Source organism: Panthera pardus, unplaced genomic scaffold, assembly GCF_024362965.1.
Source record: "Panthera pardus isolate Hobbes unplaced genomic scaffold, ASM2436296v1 HiC_scaffold_24, whole genome shotgun sequence".
Classification (NCBI taxonomy): domain Eukaryota; kingdom Metazoa; phylum Chordata; class Mammalia; order Carnivora; family Felidae; genus Panthera; species Panthera pardus.
Window position 1 is genome coordinate 53,277,848 of NW_026526810.1, and position 25,476 is coordinate 53,303,323.

Sequence of the window (25,476 nt, forward strand, 5' to 3'; positions counted from 1 at the left end):
GGAAATGGGAGACTTTATGGACAAGGTTGGTGTGGGACTGAGGGAAGCAAGTCTAAGATCTGAGGTAAAGGAATGTTTAGGAATTCAGGATGTGACCATGCCACTCTGATATAAAAGGCTTCTCTAGTTCACTAAATGATGTCATGAGAGATGACATAGAACCAGAAATCAGAAGGACTTGGGAATAACAGGTGGAGAATGAGAGATTCTTACTGAAATTATTTGTAAGTAAGTCATTCTCAGTGGAGAAATTTGGAAACAAATGACAAATTGTTTGCGTAAAGTTTGGATGACAAAATACAGAGAAAGAGCTTCTGGGTCTGTGGCAAGGAAAATGTATGAGCGTATGAAAAAGAAAGTCGATCATCCGTTATCATTAACCTAAGGAAACTGAGAGAAGGCATAAAAGAGAGTCAAGTGCTAACTAGGATCAGATAGTATAGGTTGAAGTTAGAAATGTGTTTATAATGTAAGAATTTGCCATGCCCGCACTAGAATGGGGGAGAAGGGAGTCATGGACGCAAAGAGAGTTGGAATGGGAATAGCAGAGGTTGGGAAGTTAAAAAATTCGCATGGGGTATGAGAACTTAACAGGTAGTAGAATTTAAGAGTTTGAATCAAGGTAGTGATTTGGGTGAGTTGATTTTGATATTTACCAGCCAAGCTGCTTTTATTTCATATAATGGTGGCTTATTTTTCAGAACAACAAACGACTTGAAATCTTTGAATGCCATGGCCCTCGGGCTGTCAGCTGTCTTGCCACAGCTCAGGAAGGTGCCCGAAAGCTGCTTGTTGTTGGATCTTATGACTGTACCATTAGTGTCCGTGATGCACGGAATGGACTCCTTCTCAGGACCCTAGAGGGCCACAGCAAAACCATTCTTTGCATGAAGGCAAGTACAGTGCAAGATAACAGGAGTCAGTTGGCACAAATAAAAGGATTTGAGTGACATTTGTCTTGTCATCTAATGCCTTATCTACAGCACATCATCTGGAAAAGAGCAAGGAGATTATGGTGCTTTTCTTTAGGCCTGGGTGACCAAGGGATGTATTTTTTTTTTTTTTTTTTTTGTGGGGTTGGGGTTGGACTGTATTTTAATACATTAATATATTAATGGAGAAACAGTGTATTTTATTATAGAATGTAGATACACTTTAAAGTCCTTCTAGGCAGTTTCACAATCGTTCTGACGAGGTAACAAACCCAATAATACATTGTCACTTCATCAGAGTACCTGGTGGTAGGCCCTAAGTTTCATTTCAGAAAATTTGAGGAACTTAGTGTCTTGTATCTAGTTGATGCTCATCTCAAAGTGGGTTGGAAGTTAGAATTCAACAGTGTGCATTGCAAATTACAGAGAAAGCTCAGAACCTTTTACCAAATGTAACTCAATGTATTTTTTTCTTTAAGGTGGTGAATGACCTTGTGTTCAGTGGCTCCAGCGATCAGTCAGTCCACGCGCACAACATTCATGTAGGTTGTGTTGGTGTAAAGAAATCTTTAATGGAATGAAGATTAAACCTTGAAGAATTCCTCAGACCTCTTGCATTTTATATTGCAACCTTAATATTTATATTGAAAAGCTTAATAGTAATCCCTACCTGCATAAGCTCTTGGAAGATAGTGAGCACTTGAGAAATTCTGGCCTCTTCAAAATTTTTAATGGGGGACAGATTCAAAGTTTACGTAAGGTTTAGTTTGTCTCATTTAAACCTGAGATAAATTGAGCATCTGAGGCTCTGAGAAAGTGGATGTGATACATAGTTTAAAATAGAACAAATAAAAACAGCTGAGAGATTCTGCTCAGGTCATAGAGGCAGCTCTTTGACGCTCAGTGCCCAGTCTATCAACCTGGGGATACTGCAACCTCAGGGACTTGTCCAGACACAACAAAATGATAAGAGTGAAAATTCTTTAAAACCTGTAAAATACATACAGATAGAGTTGTAGCCCTTCTCTTTGTGTGACAATAGGTTCTCTCCATCAGGATACATTTCATGCATATTATATATGTATATTGTAATAAATGCTTATGCAGGTACCTGAGCTGTTAAAATTAGTACAGCTACGTTGTGTACAAGTAGGCTCAGAATTACGACTTGGAATAATAGAATCATAAATCTCAAAAGTCAGAAGGAATCTGGAACGTCAGTCTAGTGACTTGTCTCTTTTCTGATGCAGACTGGTGAGCTTGTGCGGATCTATAAAGGTCACAATCATGCAGTGACTGTGGTGAATATCCTAGGGAAAGTGATGGTGACTGCTTGCCTGGATAAATTTGTTCGTGTCTATGAATTACAGGTAGAATTTAGATCCAGTATTTTGCTTGAATGATTTGGGGAATAGGCCTGTTTGGGTTGGGTGTTGAATTATTATTGTTATTGTTATTATTTTTAATACAGTAAGGCTGGGGTGGGACCCAGGAATCTGCATTTTTCACAGGCCCTCTAGATAATTATGAAGCAGATGATCCTTGGACTGTCAGAAACACTGCTCTGAAAGACATGGTCTGGCTCACAGAGGTCAATACTAAAATGGTTTTTGGAGAGCAGAGTTAGTCTCTAAAACCTGTCTAGTTCTCTTGGTGTGCAATTTCAGGTTTAGACTTTGACATTGCACAGAAGTTAGTTTTCTCATTTCCAGTTACCAGCTCCTCCCTTGAAGACTTATTAGAAAGATTGTCATTAGATTATGTTTCTGTGAAAATGCTACTGGTGCTTCAGCTTAGTGCTAAACCTGCCAGAGGCCTCCAGGGATTATGCTTATTAACCACAGGGTATAAATAACCTTAATTCTCTATTTTTTTCCTCCACCTAAGTCCCATGATCGATTGCAAGTTTATGGAGGACACAAAGACATGATTATGTGTATGACCATCCATAAAAGTATGGTGAGTGTTATTAGCCATGTTACATATTTGCTTTTGAATATGCTTATTACTAAAAACTACAAACTGATAACAATATTACTATTTATCACTTCCAAAAATGACACGTTTCTGGTAGGCATTCTGATATTGAATGCCTTTCTTTCTTTTGGCATGCTATTATCGAGAAGTAACCCAGTGACATTGTTGAATATTCCCTTTTCTATTAATAGCTAAAATAACTACAATAAAAATCTGATAACACCATTAAACAGAATATAAGTTTAAAATGTTCCCCCAAAAATTGAGTGGTGCTTTTTCCAGAGACATTATGATCCGAACAGACCATTGGAATAGAGTCAGGAGATTAGGCCAGTATGTCATAGTGAAAGCAGACCTAAAAGTAGAAGCTAACTCATTTAACCCTGCTAAGCCTTGATTTATTTTATTTTTAAATTATGTGGTTGGACCAGAATGGGTGTTTTTCAGACTCTGAGCCTTAGAACCCTTTGTTCCAGTGAAACACAGACGGCTAATATATTATGCCCGAGGTAGCATACAATGCCCCGTAGCCAGAGTGGACCAGTTACAATGTAAGTGGGTGCCGCTGAGCCCTGCCACTTATGCTCTCAGCCAGCGTTCTGGAAGGAGCAAGGCTTCAAAGTATCTATACTAGAAGATACTTCCCCACTGTTGTACTCTGGGGCTGGGCTTGGTTTAGATTTGTATTTTCTTGTAGCTGGTACAAGGAGCTTTTGACATGTATTTTTGGGATATTGAGTAGTTGTTTTTTGTGTGTTGTTTTGGTCTGATAGGATAAACCTTTCTTTCCCCCAGATTTACACTGGCTGTTATGATGGCAGTATTCAAGCTGTGAGGCTGAATCTGATGCAGAATTACCGCTGTTGGGTAAGGAGTGAAACTGTTCTTATGACCAGACTTAGGAGTTGTTTAACCCTAGGCTAATTTATACATCTTCATCATCATCAATTAAGCATTTTTATATTTGAGTGTCTACTTTATGCCTCCTGCTATAGGCCAAGGAAGCTTATTTTTAAAACCTGTACATAGGGGCATCTGGGTGGCTCAGTCAGTTAAGCGTCCAACTTTGGCTTAGGTCATGATCTCACAGTTCATGAGTTTGAGCTCTATATTGGGCTCTGTGCTATCAGCACAGAGACTGCTTCAGATACTCTGTCTTCCTCCCTCTCTGCCCCTCCCCCGCTCGTGTGTGTGTGTGTGTGTGTGTGTGTGTGTGTGTGTGTGTCTGTCTGTGTGTGTCTGTGTGTGCGTGCTCGAAAATAGACATTAAAAAAAAAGAAAATACTTTTATCATTTATTTTTATTATTTTAAAAATTTTTTAAATGTTTATTTTTGAGAGACAGAGTGAGCGGGGGAGGGGCAGAGAGAGAGAGAGACCCAGAATTCGAAGCAGGCTCCAGGCTCTGAGCTGTCAGCACAGAGCTTGATGCGGGGTTCGAACTCACAAACTGTGAGATCATGATCTGAGCCGAAGTCAGATGCTTAACTGACTGAGCCATCCAGGCATCCTCAAGAAACATTTGAAAACAATGATTTAAAAAAGTTAAAACTGTACATAAAATACTTCCATACTTCTTTCATGAATAATCTATTTTAAGATTAGATATGAGGTATGTTTATGTATCATCCACCCAGGTTATTTCTTTGGTGGTTTTTGTTTATTATAAAATCAGTACATGCTTACAAAAATGTCAAGAGTACAGTTGACCCTTGAACAGTGCAGATGGTTATAGAGGCACCAAACCCCATACAGTTGAAAATTTGCATATAACTTATGACTCCCCCAAAGCTTAAGTACTTATAGCCTACTGTTGATCCTTCCTGACAACATAAACAGTCAATTAACACATATTTAGTATGTTATATGTATTACTGACTGTATTCTCACAATATAGTAAGCTAGAAAAAAGAAAATGTTACTAAAATGTAAGAAGGAGTGTCTGGCTGGCACAGTTGGTAGGGCATGTGACTCCTGATCTCAGGGTTGTGAGTTCGAGCCCCACATTGGGTGTGGAGATTACTTAAGTAAATAAGATAAAATCATAACGAAAATACATTTACAGTACTATATTGTATTTGTTGATAAAAGTTCATGTATAAGTGGATCCATGCAGTTCAAACCTATGTTGTTTAAGGATCAACCATTTACGAAATAAGTGCAAGTGTTTATTTTGTGACCTGCTTACTAGCTTATACAGGGATTACTTGTATTAATAGTTTGATTTGTGTCCACATTGGTTTTTGAGGAATAGGCCAATAAAAATTTGTATTCTGGAAGGTTTTAAACTTCCATTGCCTAGGCTAAATTGCCTGGTTTTTATTTTGGGGTGGGAGCTCCAAACTTTTATGTTGTTCCTTATAGGCCTTAATTTGTTTCATCAGTTCTAATATTAGTAGTGATCAAAGAAACGTTTATGGCTGAAATTCCCCCCTCCCAGTACCCTAACATGCTTTGTAGAATTGATGGAATGAAATTGACACCCTCCATTTTTTAGATTGGGCTCTGTACTGACAGCTCAGAGCCTGGAGTCTGCTTCATATTCTGTGTCTCCCTCACTCTGTCCCTCTCCTGCTCACACTCTGTCTCTCTCAAAAATAAAAACAAAAAATAAATAAAAAATAAATGAACGTGTTAGAATTAGAATTGTAAGATTTATGAGAAGCAGGCTTGTAGGATAAATACCAAGACAGAGTTTGTATGCTTTCTGACTAACAAGTGAAACTGAGAATTGAGCCACATTTATTTATTATTAAAAAAATTTTTTTAACGTTTTTATTCATTTTTTGAGAGACAGAGACTGTGAACGGGGGAAGAGAGAGAGGGAAACACAGAATCCGAAGCAGGCTCCAGGCTCTGAGCTGTCAGCACAGAGGCTGAAGTGGGGACTCAAACCCACAGATGGAGAGATTGTGACCTGAGCCGAAGTCAGACGCTTAATCGACTGAGCCACATTTACCCCTGAGCCCCATATTTTATAGTAAAATTAGAATTTAAAAAAAGAAACAAGATTGTGATTCAAGTGATAAAGATTCTGAGTAAAGTCAGCCTTCCATAGCAACGTAGTTTTATCAGACATTTTTATTTTCAAGTTTATAAATCAGCATTTCTTAGAATTGTTAGAAACAGCCCCTTCAGTATTACAGAGAGCTCTTAGTCTTTTTAAATAAGTAGACTAAGGAACTCATTCTGTGATGGCAAGGTAAAAAAATAAGTGTGGTGTAAACTGAATTTTATGATAAGTTGTCTGTCAATTTTTGCTAACCTTTTCCTTATCTCTCTTAACGATACAGCTATCTTAGTGCTTTGCCTTCTCAATATCACACAGTGTCAAGACTTTCCAGGCTTTTCAAGGCTCCTCATGATATTGTTAATTAATGTGGGTGCCTCTGGCTTTGTTACATTTTCTAGCTAAGAATAAAGCCTAAGGGGATTGCTTTTTTTTTGCCCAAAACTTATAGGATACAAGTGAGGGGCTTTCTAATCGCAGTTGCATGCTTCCTGTACACTTTTTAACTTTCCTTTTTGTTCTCTTTCCAGTGGCATGGTTGCTCTCTGATATTTGGCGTTGTGGATCATTTAAAACAACATTTGCTCACTGACCATACGAATCCAAACTTTCAAACTCTGAAATGTCGCTGGAAGAACTGTGATGCCTTTTTCACCGCTAGGAAAGGGTCTAAACAGGTACCTGAGTGGGACTTGAGGCCGACCTGGGGTCTATTCGACTGCTCAGAGCAGGCAAACCTTTTTTGCCTTATTAGAATGTTGAGAATTGGAATAAATAGGGAGAGATTTTCTTTTTTATTATTATTATTCAGAGATTTGAGGAATAGCTTAATGAGGTTTCAGATGATGAATTAGGTAGTTTTTTGGTTTTTTGTTTTTTGTAATTTTTTTTTTTAACGTTTATTTATTTTGAGACAGAGAGAGACAGAGCATGAACAGGGGAGGGGCATAGAGAGAGGGAGACACAGAATCTGAAACAGGTTTGGGGCTCTGAGCTGTCAGCACAGAGCCCGACACGGGGCTCGAACTCACGGACCGTGAGATCATGACCTGAGCCAAAGTCGGACACTTAACCGACCGAGCCACCCAGGCGCCCCGAATTAGGTAGTTTTTGAGAAAGAGCCCAAAGAGAATGTTTTCAAATGTTCCAAATCCAATAACTGAACCTAGAGGTTTGTTACAGTGCTCTTGTATAAGATAAGAACTCATCTTGAAGTGCATATTTTCATGTAAGTTAGCAAAGTGCTGGGTCCTAGGTACCTTTAATGTGTGGATCTTAGAATGTGCCCATGAAGTTCTCCTTGGCTTTAACTGTCTCTTGTCTTACTATCAACTTTTCTCTCATGGGCTCTTTCCCCTTTATTCCTAGGATGCTGCAGGACACATTGAACGACATGCTGAGGATGACAGCAAAATTGATTCATGAAGCTTTTTGCCTCCCATGTTGGGAAGTTATTAATTGAACTAATTTCACATCGGCCCCTCACAGAGGCCACAATCTTCCCTTCCCCAGAGAAGCAGGGAAGGAGAAAGTTGTTACCAGCCAGGCTTACCACTAACATAAGTCTGGGCAGCTCTATGGGATGATAGTTACACTTTAAGTTCTTACTGGAGGTTTGTCCAATTTAAACAGATTTTAGGGAACCATACTTCTCTGAGACAGCATGGAATATAGTCATCTATGCTACTAGTATTCTCCAGATGTTTATTAAAAATACAGATCTTAATTGGCTACTCAGTTTGACCCATATGATTAATATGTAGTCGTTTCTTGATTTCAGTTTGCAAGTTTTAGTTTACGTTCTTATGATGGTTTAAACCCATAGTCTGGCTTTTTAAGTACAAGTTTGTTCAAATGCTAGATTTTTAGGATCAGTTTTAATTTTTTTAGTTCTAATAACTGGGTATTTAAATTAGAAGCAACTAGTTTCCTTTCTTAACGATTATGTGCAGTGTGTTTCAATATCCTCTTGCTTTGTAGATGGACAGAGCTAGCTTTAAATCTCAAAGGGACACACAGTAGATTATTAACGGCTAGAGCGACTGCTCTGCTGATATTTTAGGAACTCAGCAGATCACATAATGACAAGTCCTCACAGACAGCACTTCCTTTCGAACCTCTGTTCAAGTTGTGATAAGAGTACTCAGTTCAAGATAGTGCACAGACCCAACGTCTACCTTGGAATTTTGCTGTTAGACCCAGGCACTCACTGCTGCGGGTATTGTCAGGCTGTTTGAACTGGAGGTGTAGATCTCCTTTTCCAGTTTTTGACTCGCCAGTCCTGCTGTGGGTTTGCAGCCTTTTAGTTTGCTCCATTACAAATCCCTTTCTCCTCCACTATCTAGCTGTGCCCAGACTGTTGGCAGCCATCAAATGCTTCCTCTGGGCCCCTGGGGTGCTTTCCACCCACCTGCAGCACTCAAGAAGGGGGAGTTAGGATAAAGCATCTGAATACAGTCTTGAGGGGCTCAAGCAGGCTTCTTAGAGACTTATTTCTGAACTGGTGTCTTGCCTTCACCTTCCTTGTAGCTGGCCAAGAAGAGTGGAGCATGGTGAGGGTGAAGACGCTACTTGTCCACTGAGAGCAGACAAATTAACAAAGCCTAGTGAGACTGCTTTGTTTCTGGATTTTCTCTGGACTCTTGAGAGAAGCTATAGAAGTGTTGCTTTCTAGCCTTTTGTTTCTGGATTCTCAAAACTCTGAAAGATTCTTCAGAGTGGTAGAAGGGAAAAGAGCTCAGTGCCACATACCAGGCTTCGGGATGTGACACCTGCTGTTTTCTAGGATCGCGTAGCGTGCAGGTTTATCTCCACCCCTTTTAGTGCACACACACACCTACTCACATGTCTTCACTCAGGCTCTAGGGCTGGGGGACTTCATGAAGCATTCATGGAGAGGTTTCAAGAGGGTATGAAATTGTACGCAAGTATGTGTTCTTTTTTTTCCAGGAAGAGCTCCAGGGGTTCTTACTGGATCCAAAAAAAAAAAAAAGCTAATCTAAGAGCTACTGCTAAATAACGAATGGCCCCAAAAGCTGTTTACTTCTATCCTTGTGAATAGGAAGACTTTTTGACCAGACTATTGATGTTTGCATGATACCTGAGAGAGAAAGGAGAAGATTCTCTTGCATAAAATGTATTTGTGCCGTTTCTGTATGTGATTAAGAAGCTTTCTTACCTCTCCTCCTCATTTCTTGTACGGATGAGCAGGGAAGCCAGGCTGTCATGTGGGTTTGGGAAGGGTGATTTCCCAGGAAAGCTGTCAGAAATTATTACTACACCTGGCATTTTATTCAGGGCTGTCGTGAAGCTGCATTTCTGTGTTGATTGGTCAGTGTGTTAAGATAGTCTTGCATACTCTGTTACACATAGGTGCTCTTCTGTCCTGCCTGAGGACATGTCTGAAAAGATGAGCGTGGTGGAGCCTTTGGACAGCAGGAAGGGGATATGTGAGGTGTTGGGCAATCGTGGGGAACCTTTGAAGGTATGATAGAATCAGTAACAACTGATTTGGGTTTAATTTTGGTAGAATTGTGCATAGTCTATCTGCCTTTGTGTGTGCAGGGTGAATGTTCCTTGGACGTGTGTATGTGCGTGGGCACCTATACCTGTAATGCTTTTCCTCATTTCACACACACACACAATTTGAGGCCATGGTAATAATGTCTTTGTTTCAAGAATGTGTGAAATTCTTTTATTGCAGGTTAGTGTGTTATCCTAAGTGCACTATTTGAGCCCTCTGTTTAGAAATAAAGGCACCATAAGCATCTTGGCTGCTTATGGTTGTGTTATTACTTTTAGGGGTCTTGAAAGTTATGCAGAACTTTGACTATTTTTTGTCTTTTACAGTGTCTTAACTGATGCTAGCCCTCTGTCTTCACTTAGAGAAGAGGGGTGGCTCAGGTTTTTGCCTTGACTTGGTGTTTAGTGCTTAATGAAGGAAGGTGTTAACATGACCTGACAAAACCCAACTCATTTCTTGTAAGGAGTTGGAGGCCATTTTTAGAATGTTATCTTTAATTGCCTGTGCCTACTTCTAACGGCTAGAAGCCAAGAAAACTGTGGTTATGAGTCCTTTTGTGTGCTTATGCTAGCGTTTTAATGGCAGTTTGTTATGACAAGCTATTAGTCACTTCAAGTTTTATCCCAGAGTTTTTAATCAGGTTCAAAACTTATTTTGGCGCTCCTCTACTCAGTTAGAAAGCAGTTAAGCACCTAAGAGCAAAGAATTATCTCCATCTGATGTTACTTGAAACTGAGGAAACGCCATTGCTACTACAGTCCTACTTTTGTGGGGAAAATATTTTTCTGCCTCCGAAGTGAGCAGTTGAGTGTTTAGCTCCTGACCTTCCTGTAATTTATAGGCAATATTATCGCTGTTCACGTGATTGTTTGTCTAACAGAGGGGGCTTTTTGTTTTTGTTTTGGGATATTGTATACAGTAGACAACTTTAGTGAGTAGGTATGTGGACAATGTGGTGGGAGTAGGTATACAACACTTAGTCGAATGGTACAGTATATTTTATGGAAAAGAATTCATCGGAGGGGGAGATCAAAGTATCTTGTGAAGTGGGATTTAAACAGCACATATCCTCTTGGTTTGCTCAAATCACTATGATTTGTATGCGCACACTTAAAAATTTTGTTTCTGCTACCAAAAGGAGACCTCCTAAAACTGTTATATACAAAGGCCATGCCTGCCACATGGGTAAAATTGTGATTTCATCCCTGCCCCAAATGATCGCGATTTTCAGGATTTCAGAGAAGCCGTCTAATGGATATGATAGAAGCCATGATGGAGGTGGTTTGGGTTGTATGAGTTCCACATGCAAGTGGATGTGAAATCTTGGTGTAAACCAAACATAGTGCTTACCAGACAATAACCTCTAACCTCACCTCCAGCCCCCAGGTCTGTGGCCCTGCTGGGTCACATGACAGCTGACTCCTAGATTTGCCCTAAATTCAAGGCCGTAGCCCAGTTGAATCAGTGGGGGAGGAAGTTAAGGAGGAAAGGCTGTTGAAGATCTTTCTCCTGCTTAAGAGAAATATATGCCCTAGAGCTGCTCCAGTACCCTTGGTCTCTGAATTTTTTTATATATTGAATATGGATTAGAAGAATGAAATCAGATGACATTTGACTGCAAAAATGTTTATAAGCAAATAGCTTAGCCTTCTTACATTTTGGTATAAAGCTGTGAACTTCATAACTTTGTAAAGCAAGATATAAAGCAAATACAAGAGGAAAATAAAGTACTTTTACTAATTGTTTACTTTTGCTACCTTATCTGGATATTAATAGCCCACCCTTTCTTTTCCATGTTGGAATAGACAGTAAGAAGAAAACCAGGTGGGAAACACAAGATGGTTATAGATACGCCACAGACCACGATCCAGATAAGTTTGGCAAACAGCTACATTTATGAATTTGTCCAAGGTCGTAAAACAGGTTAGTTAATGGAAGAGCAAGATTAAAACTACATCTCTGGGGTTTGAGATGGCTGTGTAGAAGACCCTGAGTTCACCTCCTCCCAGGTATAACAATAAATTTACAGCTATAGAGGGAATAATTTCCCTCTGTAAAGGACCTGAGGACTAGATTAACAGCACCTCCAAAAGGAAAGATACAAGAGATACATTGAGACAGGTAGGAGAGGCAGAAACTCATTCACCCTCTGGATCCTACCTGAGGTACAGCCACCCACTATTTGGAAGGGATCCGAGAAATAGAGCTTTCCCTTGAGGAGTGAAGGGAGTATGCCCCACTTGAGGCACCCAGACCCTCGTGTCTGGCACCAGAAAGACAGACTCTCAAAACACCTGATGTTGAAAATCAACAGGGATTATGTCCAGGGAGACTATAGAACTGTAGGGAACAAAGAATCTACTGTTAAAGGGCTCACATGCCCACCCACTCATCCTGAGATCCAGTGCAAAAATAATTTGAAAAGTGCCTAGACTCTGACAGAGGGAGAGACCCACTTGCTAATCCTAAAGTGGCAAACAGGCAAGAACCTGCAATGACTTTCTCTGGGGATGGAAGCACTGGCTGGTGCCAGTTTTGCAATCTTCTAACCAGCTGGTGACAGAGCTGGTGGGCACCATTTTTGGTGCTCACCCTGTAGCCTCCTAGCACTGGTGAGCATACTCCGTGTCCCACTGAACCGATGCAAGCAGCCACACCACAAAGGGGCCAGGTGAGTACACTGCAACTGGGCTGGGCATGTTCCACCCTCCCTGTGCAGCAGCTGTGCCCCAACCAGATGGACTCAATAGATACATACAGAACATTCCATTCAAGCAGCAGAATACACATCCTTCTCAAGTGCACATGGAACAGTCTCCAAGATTGATCATTAGCTAGGCAACAAAACAAGTCTCAATGAATTCAGGATTGAAATCCTATCAGGCATCTTCTCCAACTACAATGGTATGCAACTAGAAATCAAATACAAGAAAACTGGAAAAACTAGAAAACTGGAAAAACACAAAAATAGGGACACTAAACAATATGCCGCTGAACAGTCAGTAGGTCATTGAAGAAATCAAAGATATAGAAGTAAGACCTACCAAATTCTGTGGGATGCATCACAGGCCTACCTCAAGAAAAATAAAAATCCCAATCTAATGTTCTAGTTAAAATAACATATAAAAAGAAAAAACAAAGCCCAAAGTAAGTAGGAGGGAGGAAACAAATATCAGAGTGGAAATAAATGAAATAGAGACTGCAAAGACAGTAGAAAGGTCAGTGACTAAGAGCTGCTGCATTGACAAGATAAAACTGACAAACCTTTAGCCACACTCACCAAGAAAAAAAGGACTCACAATCAGAAAGAAAGGGAGGAGACATTGCAACTGATACCACAGAAGTATAAATCTAAGAGACTATGAACACCAACAAATTTGACGACTTGGGAGAGATGGATCAATTCCTAGAAACATACCACCTACCGATGCTGAATCAAGAAGAGATAGAAAATCTGAACAGACTGGTTACTAGTAAGGAAACTAAATCAATAATCAAAAACCTCCCAACAAACAAAAGTCCAGGACCAGATGGCTTCCGTGGTGAATTCTACCAAACATTCAAAGAAGAATTAATACCCATTCTTTAAGAAGAATGGGTAGTAATTCTCAGATTCTTCAAAACAAACAAAAAACAGGAGGAGGGAACACTCTCAAACTCATTTTACAAGGCCATTATTACCCTAATGCCCAAACTAGACAAGGATGCCACTAGAAAATTACAAGCCAATATTCCTGATGAATAGACATTCAAAAATCCTCAACAGAATACTAGCAAATCGAATTAATACATTAAAAGGATCATGTCTTAGGGTGCTTGGGAGGCTGAGTTGGTTAAGCGTCCAACTTCAGCTCAGGTCATGGTTTCACAGTTTGTGGGTTCGAGCCCCAGGTTGGGTTCTGTGCTGACAGCTCAGAGCCTGGAGCCTGCTTCAGATTCTGTGTCTCCTTCTCTCTCTACCCCTCCCCCACTCATGCTCATGCGCACGCACTTTCTCTCAAAAATAAACATTTTTAAAAAGGAATCATATCCCCCCCAAAATAAAAGGATTGGGGCACCCAGGTGGCTCAGTCGGTTGAGCGTCCGACTTTGGCTCAGGTCATTATCTCAGTTCATGGGTTCAAGCCCTGCACCGGGCTCTGTGCTGACAGCTCAGAGCGTGGAACCTGCTTCAGATTCTGTGTGTCCCTCTCTCTCTGCCCCATCCCCACTCATGCTCTGTCTCTCTCTGTCTTAAAAATAAATAAAACACTAAAAAAATAAAAATAAAAGGAGGGGCGCCTGGGTGGCTCAGTCGGTTAAGTGTCCGACTTCAGCTCAGGTCACGATCTCGCGCTCCGTGAGTTTGAGCCCTGCGTCGCGCTCTGGGCTGATGGCTCAGAGCCTGGAGCCTGCTTCGGATTCTGTGTCTCCCTCTGTCTCTGCCCCTCTCCCATTCATGCTCTGTCTGTCTTTGTCTCAAAAATAAATAAACGTTAAAAAAAAAAAAAGTTTAAAAAAAATAAAAGGATCATACCCATGATCAAATGGGATCTATTCCAGTAATACAGGGTGGTTCAACATCTGTAAATCAGTGTCATTCGCCACATTAACAAAAAGAAGGATAAAAACATGATCATCTCAATAAATGGAGAAAAAGCATTTGACAAAATTCAACATTTATGATAACATAACAATATAGTCAATGGGGAAAAGCTGCAAGCATTTTGTCTAAGATCAGGAACAGGACAAGGATGCTCACTTAACCACTTTTATTCAACATAGTATTAGAAGTCCTAGCCAGACAATTTGGTGAGAAAAAGATATGCATCCAGATCAGAAGAAGAAGTAAAACTGTCACTATTTACATATGACATGATATTATATGTAGAAAGCCCTAAAGATCCTGTAAAAAAAAAAAACAAAAAAAAAACACACAAACAAAAAAACTTGGAATAAAAAATTCAGTACAGTTGCAGGATACAAAATCAATATACAAAAACATGTTGTATTGCTAAACAGTAATAATGAACTATCAAAAATCCAGAAAACAATCCTATTTACAGTTGCATCAAAAAGAATAAAATGCCTAGCAATAAATTGAACTAAGGAGGTAAACACTTACACATTGGTAACTACAAAACATTAATAAAAGAAACTGGGGACACAAATAGATACTCAATACTCCTGGATTGGAGGAATTAATATGGTTACAATGCCTATGTTACCCAAAGCAATCCATAGATTTTAATGAATCCCTATCAAAACACCAATGACATATTTCAGGGAATAGAACAATCTTAAAATTTGTATGAAACCACAAAAGAACCCCAAAATGCAAGGCAATCTTGACAAGACCCAAGCTGGAGGTATCATTGCTGCCTGGTTTCAAACCATTCTACAAAGCTATAGGAGTCATACAGTATGGTACCAGCACAAAAACAGATACACAGATCGATGCAGCAGAAATGAGAGCCCAGAAATAAACCCACACCTATATGGGCAATTAATTTCTGACGAAGTGGAAACATACAGTGAGAAAGGACAGTCTCTTCAATACATAGTGGTGGGAAAACTGATCAGCCACATGCAAAAGAATGAAACTAGACCATGGTCTTCTACCATATGCAAATATTAACTCAAAACGGATTAAAGGCTTGAATCTGAGACCTGAAACCATAAAATTCTTGGAAAAAAAACATAGGTGGTAAGCTCCATGACATCCTCTTAGTAATGTTTTTGTGGTCAGACTCGAAAGGCAACAGAAACAAAAGCAAAAATAAGTGCAACCATATCAAGTTAAAAAGGTTCTGCACAGTGAAGGAAACATCATCAAAACAAAAAAGCAACTTACTAAATGGGAGAACATAATTGGAAATTATACATCTGGTAAGGGGTTCAGATCTAAAATATGAAAAGAGCTCAGGTAACTCAACCACAACAAAAGACCCAATTAAAAAGTGGGGAGATGATCTGAATAGACATTTCTCCAAAGAAGACATTCAGATGGTCAACAGGCACATGAAAAGATACTCAACATCATTCATTATTAGGGAAATGTAAAAACCACCATGAGTTATCACCTCACATCTGTCAGCTCTGTGCTATTATCAAAAAGATAATAAGTGTTGGTGAGAATGTAGAGGAAAGGGAACCCTCATACAGTCGGTGGGTTATAAGTTGTTGCAGCCACTATGGAAAAGATACATGCACCCCTATGTTCACTGCAGCATTTTTTACAATAGCCAAGATATGGAAACAACCTATATGTCCATCAGTGGATGCATGGATAAAGAAGATGTGGTGTGTATGTATGGAATACTACTGAGCTTTAAAAAAAAAAAACAAAATGAAATCTTGCTCTTGGCAACAACATAGGTGGACCTTGAGAGTATTAAGCTAAGTGAAATAAATCAGAAGGAGAAAGACAAATACTGTATGATTTTGCTCATATGTGGAATCACAAAAACTCAGATACAGAAACAGACCTGTGGTTACCAGAGGGGAAGGGGTTTAGGGGGTGGGGCACTAGGGGATAGGTATGAAAGAGGGTTGCTTGTAGGGTAATGGATGGTAAGCAGATTTTGGGGTGATCACTTTGTAGTGTATACACATGTTGAATTCTAGTGTCGTATGCCTGACACGCATAACTCCCCAAAAAACTGCACCTACATCATGGTTTCATTACACTCAGGTAACCAGCCCCTCCAGTTACAAGGTGACCCATTTATTCTTGCTATTCTGTACACCAACAGCTGTTCCCCCTTCCTTTCCTCATCGATCTTGGAAAGTATCTGAGTGATTCCCATGTTCAAGAAATACCAATAGGCATGGTTAACACAGGGCCCAGGTTTTGTTTGTGTGTGTATGTGTCTTCCATCCTTGTATTCTGAAACAAGGGCTCTCTGCCTGATAGAGGGGTGTAAGATTTGAAGCTACTCAACCCTGCTCTGGCTGATATCTAAATGTGAGAAAACAAAAACACAACCAAACCAGCCATACACATGCCTTTATTTAGATCAACTCTTTTCAGAATGCAGCCAAACTTATGAGTCATACAGCCCAAAGTATCCAAGCCCTCTTCCACTGAGCTAGTTTATCCCGGAGCGGGCCCATCCTGAAACAATCAGAACCAAGTACCAGTTTGGTTACTGTCCCATGAGTGGGACAACATGAAGGTGATGGAGGACTCTAGCACGGCAAATGCTGAGTGCCATTGTCAAATGCTTCCGGGAACAGCCTAGGGCAAGCTAAGGAACTTCCTTCAGAAGTGAGGCCACTCAGATTCTGAGCAAGCCTCTCAGCTGGGCTACAACTACCTGAGGCAGACAGACACTTGCCTCCATTTGGCAAAGGGACAAAATTGTTCTCCCTCGTTCCTTAACTGATGGGTCAGTGTGGGCGTGACAGATGGACAGATGCCCTGAGGCTGAGTGGGGAGTGAAGTAGAGGAGGAAAGAGACCAAGGAGGCGCCTGGAGGCTTGTGGGGGGGGGGGGTGGGAGGGGGGTAGGTGCAGCTACTGTGTCCTTTGAGGTAAGTGGCTGTAGCTATATTGGATGAAATGGAAATCCTGAGTGATCTGTATGGCCTTGGGTGAGGCCAGCTTGGTTCAGGCATACATGGTGAGCTGCAGCCACTGAAAGAGGAAGTCCCAGGATCAGAATGTGAACAAGAAAAGAGAGCCCAACCTTAAGGGTGTGATAGGGTAGGGGGAAAGGGACATCCCCAGCATGCCAGACACTGGGAAGATTTTTCTAAGAAGCAGTGGTTTATGGCATGCTTCTCCAATCTCTACTAGAAAGGTATATTTTCCAGCCTAAAAGCTTTTAGGATCCAAGTCCCCGTTGGAGCCTTCTCCCAGTACGCATTTCCTACGAGCCACATTCCTTGCTGAGCTTCCCTTTCCATTCCGTTCCCGTTCCATCCCTCCACCTTCATTGATTCCTCCACCCTGAATTTGAAGGCGTGTGGTGAGTGTACTGCTTCTATTAGGCTTTACCTCTAGCACGTTGAGTTTGATGATACCGTCTCCATCCTTGTCAAATGCATTGAAAGCTCCTGTGTGGAAGAAAGCACAGGCCAGAGGCCAGTTAAAGGGTCCCTTCCCCTCCAGTATTGTAACTTTTCTTAAGAGGACTGTGTCCTAAGTGTTGTCCTTCAGCACAAAAATCTGCTGGGCCAAGTATCAACCATCATCCTCCCTTTGCCAGCCCATTCTGAGCTTAAAGAGAGTCTGTGCTTTTGTTCAGACCCTGTTGGATGGAGTAGACTAGAAGATGATCAGGCTGAGATTCCTATTGCGGCTCCTGACACTGTGGGAGGAGGGGCACAAGAGTGCAGAAAGGTAGCCCCCGCACTTACTGAACATGCCCTCCAGCCTGACGAAGCAGCAGATGAAGCTGTCAAAGTCGATGTTCATGTGCTTGTCTGCATACCGCATGGTGATGATGTCGTAGAGCTGGCTGTTGAGGTGGAATCCTGTAGGGGGCGGCACGGGAGAGGACGAAGGAGGCTGAGGATTAGCCTGGCATTCTATTTTCCCTGCCTCTCAGCCACTCTGGCCTGGGGGATGAGAAGCACTTTCTCCTTCCTTTGGCTAGTAGGCCCCTAGCGGCCTTCTGCCCCCACCCTCCAGCTCCTGCTTCCACCAGCCCGAGTCCACATCCCCACCACCCACTTGCTTCCCCAGCACCTGCATCATTGACTGCATTTCGCATCTCATAGCTGTTGATGGTACCAGACTGGTCTGTATCATAGTGTTTGAAAATTTTCTGGCAATAGAAAATTTCAGGACAGAGGTCACATAGTAACCCCTTGAATTAACCCCCTCTTTCACTCCCTTGCTTCGTTCTCTTCTCACCTGCCAGGCTTTAATCTTCTTCCAAAGGTGATGGAACTCGTGCAAGTTCAGCCTCCCAGAGCCATCTGTCTGGAGGAAGGAGGTCAGGGCTACAGGGCACACATAGCGAAATCCCCCTGGGTTGGAAGGAAGGGGGGTCTAGGGGACTACAGGGAAGGTCGCCTCACAGGAAGGCTCTGCCCCAGATATCCTACCCACTGTCCTGTCCTGGGGTTTAACCCTCCCCTCCACACCTTCTCAGCCAAAGTTAGTGTCTGCTCTAAAACCCAAGGAGCCTATCTCCTCAGGACCATTTTTGCTCGGGCAGGGCCTTAGGCAGAATCCCAGGCCTGAAGTGAGGGCAGAGGTTAGGGGCTGGTTACAACCCAATGTCTTGCCCTGCTGTGCCTCCTCCAACGGCCCCTCTTTCTCACTGGGCACCCTCATTGTTGCTTTGGCCCCCAGGGGCTGCATGGGGCGGGGGAAGGGTGGCGGGAAGGATACATCCATGAGAGCAATCATGCTACGGCAGGACTCCAGCGTGAACCCTTGTGTCTTCAGGTCCTTATCTGGGAGGTATGGAGAAGAGTGAGGAGCTTCTTTCAGATAACCGGACACACACTCATTGCCTGCCCGTCCTCCACACACAGTCTGAGCCACTCACGTTTGTTCACAACCGTGTTAAGGATATTCTTGAGCTCATCTGCACAGACCTCCATATCCTGAGGAGGAAGGGAGTAGAGAATGACAGTCCAAGGGGACAGTAGCTGATGGAACAGAGGGTTTGCAAAACAAATCCCAGCTCTCCATGTTGGTAAAGTCCCTGTCAGTGCTATTCTGTCACGGGAGGCTGGGGTTTTTCCAAGGAAGACACAGCACCCTCAGTGTCCAGACCACAGTGGGCAGCTCGGAGCAAAAAGGCCTCCGAGGCACCCAAGTGGATGTTGGTCTAAATTCAAGGACCTGAGGATTTGTGTGTGGATTTCTGTGGCACACATGCATATCCCCCGTTTCCACCAAAAGCCAGAAGGACCCCTACTGAACAATAATGAAATAACTGGTCATCTGAGCAGCTAATCAAGGAGAGGAGCCTCTGTAGGAGTCCAGGTTGGCGGTACTCACCTCGCCTGCTATCTGCCTAAAAATGTTCCGGAACTGCTGCTGCTCCTCAGTCTCTTGGCCGGTGTTGCCAGGCCGTGGCTGTGGAAGCACAAAGGAAAAGTGGTTCACAGTGATCAGGGAGACATACGGACCCACGAGGAAAGTTCCTTCGGGTCGAGGGAGCCAGAGTGCCTAAACCAGCCCTAGGTGGCAGCAGGAGCTGGGTACAGGACAAATGGCTTTTCTCAGTTGAACCTAGAGAGCGGGAGTGACAATCCTCTAGGCCCAGCGACCCTTCACTCCAGACATCCCAGCCAGAGGAGTTAGATAAGCCATGCCGACATGTAGACAGCCCCCTTGGTCTTCTCTCCCCACCCCCACCACTGTTTTGAGCTTGACCATCCGAACCAAATGAGCTCTAGAAGGACAAAGGGGACCAGACCATTTTGGTACTTCCTGCCACCTCTGTCATCGAGGCCAAATCCTCAGAGGATGCCCACATGCCACGATGGAGGAGGACATTCCACAATGGACATTCCACGATGGAGGAGGTGGCCCCAGATTGATCTGTGGACTTTGGTCCCTCAGCCTCATCTCCACTAAAGCTTTATATGACCTCCTCTCCCCACATCAATCTAATACCCTTCCCTGGGCTCCACAGGACTCCTGTGCGGATGTCCATCCCTTTTCTGCTACTATTCTTTATCCCCTCGTTGTCAAGAGCTCGAGGACACCAGGGCACAGGAGTTGTTCTGTCTTGGGCTCTCTCAAGCTGGCTGTGTCCCAGGTTCTGCCTTCCTTTTCCTTCGCTGTCCTGGCTGGGGGGCTCCAGTGGGCAGGCTTAGCCTGTCCTTCCCAGGCCTGGGACTGGCTTGGTGTGGCTGCCACCCCCTCAAGACATTCGCCCAAGCAGCATCCCAAATTTTAGGAGAACGTGATGAGAGAAAAGGTCACTGGGATAAATCCAAACCTGCAGACGTTAAAGGGACACCCCACCATACAGCCCCTCCAATCCAGAGGCCCCCACTGTTTGCTAGCCACCCCATTCATGCCACATGCTCAAAAACCTGTGGGGATTTCTCTGGCTTATCAGGGCTTGCTTTGTCTCTGCCCTCCTCTGATTCCTGGTCCACACCCAGTTCCTTGTTGCTGTTTGCTCTGTCCGAAACGAAGATGATGGGCTGGAGAGAAGAGGGAAGTGGGGAAGGGGCAGGAAGGAAGCAAGGATTACAGGCTGAGCGGGCACATGGAGGCAGCCTCCCTCCTGGAGCAGCTTTGTCCAGTGAAGAGGAAAAGAGCAGAGCTGGGAGCTCTTGAACCTCAGTTCAAGCTCCATCCCTGCCGCTAACAAGCTGTGTGACTTGGGGTAAGATGCTAAGTCTCTCTGGACCTCAGGTCCTTATCTCCTGATGGTAGAGCTAGGAGGGTTCGACAAGGTAGGTAGTAAAACGCTAAGAATGTTAAAAGTAGTGCGATCCACTACAATGATGTTCTATTATTTTTAGGCTTTTTTTTTTTTCAAATGGAAACACTGTTCAAATTAAATTTCCCCAGAAGCCCAGCATATCTCACGTCATTAAAAACAAGCCTCTCCGCTTGATGAAGAGGGCAGAGCTCTTTTCCCTCAGCACACCTGTATCAGCTGTGGCAGCTACGGAGGCACCTCCAAGGAACCTCTGCGACACCGCAGAGGACAGACTGAAAAAAGGACTCCGATTAATGGGTGAGAAGTCAGAACACAGGGCTAAAATTCCAGTCCTGTCCTCACAAACGAGCAATAACCTCTCTGGCCTCCCGTAACGCATCCATTAATGTGGATAACAGAACCTGCTCGGCCTTTCTCATGGGACTCTGGTGGGGATCGCATGCAAGGCTGAATATAGAGCTACTGCAAAAACACTGAAGATGCCACCCAAATATAAGGGATATTTTCAAGACATGCTCAAGCAAGTGAAGAGGACACAAAAAGAGCAGCGAGCGGCTGCCATGCTGTGCCACCCTTCATTGGTGCCATCACCCCACAGGGAAAGCCAGAGGAAGGCAAGGTTATAGGGGCTCATGGCTGCAGTGCAGAGAGCAATGCGACAGTCAGAATCTCTCTAAGCAAAAAAGCAACGGGACCGGTTTCTGAATCCCCTTCTGCCTTTCCATGTGGTTCATCTAGAACTGCACAAATGGTCAGACCTACAGAAACAGCTCCTAGAACTTTGGCTCCCAGCAGGCCCCAACAGCCCTGGCTTGCTTTACCTTCCAAGCAAAGGGTCTTGTGCAAGCAAATGATGCCTGTGAGGATCCTAGAGCAACTGTGGGTCACAGTTGGAGGGGAAATGTGTGCCTATGGACATGGTTCGGCCATGGTGTGGCCATGAGTCACCCCTGCCAGGCACACATCTCTGGGCCCAAGTGTGGGTCTGGAAAACACAGGTTTTGGAGTGTAAGGGGCCTGCACCAGATCAGTGAGGGCAAGAAACATGGGTTTGGGGGCAGATCGATGTGGCTTCCAGTTTCCCCATTCATTAGTTGTTTCTTTGGCAAGTCTCTTCACTTCTCTGAATACTTGTAAAGTATCTATAAAAGGGGAATAGTCATAGCACCCACCTTGTAGATACTGTTGTAACTGAAAACAATGTATGTTTTACCCCTATCACAGTGCCTGCTGCATGGTAGGTGCTTGATCAGTGTCAGCTCTGGTCTGCACCAGCGTCAACACTTAGAGGACCTCTATGGTAGATCCTTCCAGGCACCACCATAAAACACTAATGCCAAACCTCATCCGAAGGCCTGTGGCTAAGTACCTCATGGGCCCGAGGATGCCCAAAGGTCAGTCATTTCTGTATGGCACTCTGAGCGGTCAAACCAAAATTCTGAAAGGGTTAGTCATCACTACAGGCCCTGGGGACAAGGGGAAGGTTATGGGGTACATGGAGCTAGGATATAGGAGGGGATTTGAGTTGCTAAACAACTGTACTTCTGAATTCCAAAACCACACAAAGGAAACAATGCCGCTGGTCCCAGATGAAAGCTTTGTTCTGAGGTCCCTGAGATGCTCTTACCACACATGGTCACCTTTAGCAATGTGGTTATAGCAAAGTGGTTATAATCAGGACACTGAGGCCCTGGTGAATCAATGGATCATAGCAACCTCCCAAGACCCCAAGAGGGGAAGCTGTCCAAGTAGCTCTCATTCCCCATTAAACCAGTCAAGTTGATCAGCAACTCTGGGGCTATGAGGGTGAAGTTCTCTTTCCCTTTCTCCACTGCTACCTGGACATAGGTCTGTTGGGTTCCATGGCTGTGAGGAGCAGGCTTATGGAGAGGTTGCTTGCCTAGAAAGGGATGTGGAACAAGCTTCACCTGGAACAAGAGCCCTGGTTGTGACTTAGCCTCTCTGGGCATCCTCTGTCATCCCCTACAGAGCAGGCTAAGGAAACAGGAGGAGTGGGGAGGAGGCAGGGAACGGAAAGGAGGGAGAAGGAGCAGTCCTGCCTCCAGGGCAAGCACCTGGCATCTCGAGACTCTCTCCATGGAAACCCTCACACACCTGTTTCTCACTGTACCCTGGGAAACACAAACAGTTGCTGTTCCCCCCACCCCAAAGAATCAAGCCCTTCTTAGCACTTCTGAGAAAGAAGGGGTGCTCCTGGTTTTTTCAAGAGCCCCCATATCAGGCCCATTTTCACTGGTTGGCCATCCTCCTCCTCCCTCATATGAAAGGTGAGCATGGTGGTTCAGGGCAGACTCTGGAGCCAGACTGCCTGGACTCTTAGTGCTGCTTCTGCCACACTTGCACAATTTAGCGGATCCATCTGTACCTTTTCTTTCTCTGAAAGCGGGGAGGATAAAAGTACCAATGTCGGGGCGCCTGGGTGGCGCAGTCGGTTAAGCGTCCGACTTCAGCCAGGTCACGATCTCGCGGTCTGTGAGTTCGAGCCCCGCGTCAGGCTCTGGGCTGATGGCTCGGAGCCTGGAGCCTGTTTCCAATTCTGTGTGTCTCCCTCTCTCTCTGCCCCTCCCCCGTTCATGCTCTGTCTCTCTCCGTCCCAAAAATAAATAAAAAAACGTTGAAAAAAAAAATTAAAAAAAAAAAAAAAAAGTACCAATGTCATGGGGTTGTTGTGAGGATTGAGCATATCCATGGAAAGCACCTGGAAGAGTGCCTGGCCCATAGCCTTCACCTGGCCAGTGTTAGCTAACATTGGTCCACACCCTTAGCTGTGACCTGGGCCCAGGAAGGCGAGGTGGGGGTCAGTGAGGGAAGAGGCAAGTCTGGTACACATGCTGTCACACACACACATGCACAAACACACTCTGCTGTCTACCCACTCACCCTGTTACACCCACCTTGGTTTTTTTCTTTTTCTGCATAAGGAAAGGAAACAACAAATGCAGAATAAGTGAAAATCAAGTTTCCAGAAAACCCAGTGGCTTTTGACTTTCCTGTGATTTGGGCCTCAGCTTGGAGTGAGGCTCTGGGGTCCAGAAATCGGGGCCACACAGAGCCAAAAGAGGCCTGGAGGGTGAAAGGAGGTCAGAGTTCTCCATGCTCAGAGACTGGTGGCCGCTCTGGTGGCTGTTCTTATAGTCCACTCCTATTAGACACGGCCAAGGAAAGGAATCTTCTGGCTAAAGTTTTATATTTTTAAGTGAAGTTAGTTTCTAAAACACCAAAAAAAGTGGCTCACCCAAACTGGCCTGAAAATGGATTTTGCTTGACTTCCAGAGTTTGGGGGGGTTTGTTTTGTTTTAATTTTTTAAAACTCTTTTAAAGTTGGCTTCATGTCTAACATGGGGCTCAAACTCACAACCCTGAGATCAAGAGTTGTGTGCTCTACCGAGTGAGCCAGCCAGGCGCCCCCGTTTTGTTTTAGCAGATATTTATAACATAGGGAGAGACTTAATGTGGAAATCTAAGTTTGGGGCTTTAAAACAAAATAAAACTAGGAGGTCTGGCAGGCTGCACTGGCAACGATCTGGGGAGCTGAGGGCAGCTGCTGCCTGTACCCTCCAGATGCCATAGTCACCACCACTCCGGTTGTCCCTCCAACACTAAAGCTAGGTGTCAGTTGAGAACTCCAGGTGAACAGGTCTGTGGAGGGACATCAAAAGCCCCACATGTGCCTGCCCTACCCAGTTCAGTGGCATGCCAGCTCCCATAAGCTCCTGAGTTTGAGATTCCTGATCAATATACTACCCTGATTACTAATGTTTCACAGATAAGAATAGAACCAAATGCATTTAATCCTAAGATGAATGTCCTGTGATAATTCAGAAGGCACTTGGAGATCTGGCACTGGCATAGGGTCAGGATTGGAGCCCTGAGTGTCACCACCCAGAAGATAGCTCAGTGGGGCATTTGCTGTCCTCTTATTGGCCCAAGTCACACAGAGCACAGGGGATGTTTATAAACCAAGGCCCAAAGGCCCAAGGCAGTCACAAGACTCCTTAACAAAGAGAAGCCACATATACCAACTCTGTGCTTCTAACTCAGGGACTCAAACAAGTGGGAACTGGTCTCCACATGGCGACTGGGGAAGCAGCCTGAGAACCTGGAGAATCTGGGCTCCGAGAATCTGAATGTCAGTTTCATCCCTGCCATTTAATGAGACCTGTGAACCATGGGAGCCATTTAACCCCACTGAGCCTCTACTTCCTTAACACCAGGGATAATAATAACCTTATCACATCTCAGAAACCTTGCAAGGATCAAGTGAGGTAATGCATGTGGGAAGTACCTTTTGAGATATAAAGCATATGAATTATAACCACCATTTAAGGATCTGTGCTATGCCAGGCACTTCACATACATGATCTCATTGATTCAAACTTCATAAGAGCCTTGCAAGGCACATATTATTGTCCCCATTTTACAGAGTAGGAAAATGAGGGGTTATGTAACTTGTCCAAATCACCCAGCTCTAGGTGGAGGACCCAGGTTTTGATGCTGACTCCAGAGCTGGTGTGTATTCTTTTCCATATGTGAGACTGACTCTCATAATCCAATCTGTTGCTCTTGTTGTCCCTTACTATGGCCTTGACCCCTCCCTCTCGCTGTTCAAACTGCTTTTCCCTTCTAGGACTCTTCTTCTGTGTTTCCTAGACCTTGGATTGAGTACA

General features: G+C 43.7%; 2 protein-coding genes across 10 annotated transcripts in view; one reads left to right on the plus strand and one right to left on the minus strand.

Annotated features, from left to right (window-relative positions):
- Window positions 1-11,188, plus strand: part of ZNF106 (zinc finger protein 106) — a 59,695-nt gene extending 48,507 nt beyond the window's left edge. For all 7 annotated transcript variants that reach the window (XM_019442445.2, XM_019442447.2, XM_019442448.2 and 4 more), the window contains 7 exons: window positions 702-893; window positions 1,412-1,474; window positions 2,183-2,302; window positions 2,820-2,891; window positions 3,705-3,776; window positions 6,449-6,595; window positions 7,287-11,188. In XM_019442445.2, the coding sequence (XP_019297990.1) occupies window positions 702-893; window positions 1,412-1,474; window positions 2,183-2,302; window positions 2,820-2,891; window positions 3,705-3,776; window positions 6,449-6,595; window positions 7,287-7,343 (723 nt within the window). In that variant the 3' untranslated portion in view covers window positions 7,344-11,188. The remainder of the gene's footprint in view (window positions 1-701; window positions 894-1,411; window positions 1,475-2,182; window positions 2,303-2,819; window positions 2,892-3,704; window positions 3,777-6,448; window positions 6,596-7,286) is intronic.
- A 5,224-nt stretch (window positions 11,189-16,412) lies between these two features.
- CAPN3 (calpain 3) overlaps window positions 16,413-25,476 on the minus strand; it is a 51,074-nt gene continuing 42,010 nt past the window's right edge. For 2 of the 3 annotated variants that reach the window (XM_053889155.1, XM_019442453.2), the window contains 8 exons: window positions 19,384-19,461; window positions 18,926-18,983; window positions 18,766-18,830; window positions 18,283-18,351; window positions 18,115-18,193; window positions 17,784-17,900; window positions 17,422-17,480; window positions 16,413-17,058 (listed from right to left, as the gene is read on the minus strand). In XM_053889155.1, coding sequence (XP_053745130.1) covers window positions 17,032-17,058; window positions 17,422-17,480; window positions 17,784-17,900; window positions 18,115-18,193; window positions 18,283-18,351; window positions 18,766-18,830; window positions 18,926-18,983; window positions 19,384-19,461 — 552 coding nt within the window. In that variant the 3' untranslated portion in view covers window positions 16,413-17,031. Of the gene's footprint in view, window positions 17,059-17,421; window positions 17,481-17,783; window positions 17,901-18,114; window positions 18,194-18,282; window positions 18,352-18,765; window positions 18,831-18,925; window positions 18,984-19,383; window positions 19,462-20,429; window positions 20,544-23,703; window positions 23,722-25,476 lie in introns of all 3 variants that reach the window. The other variant, XM_019442450.2, reaches the window with a different exon arrangement.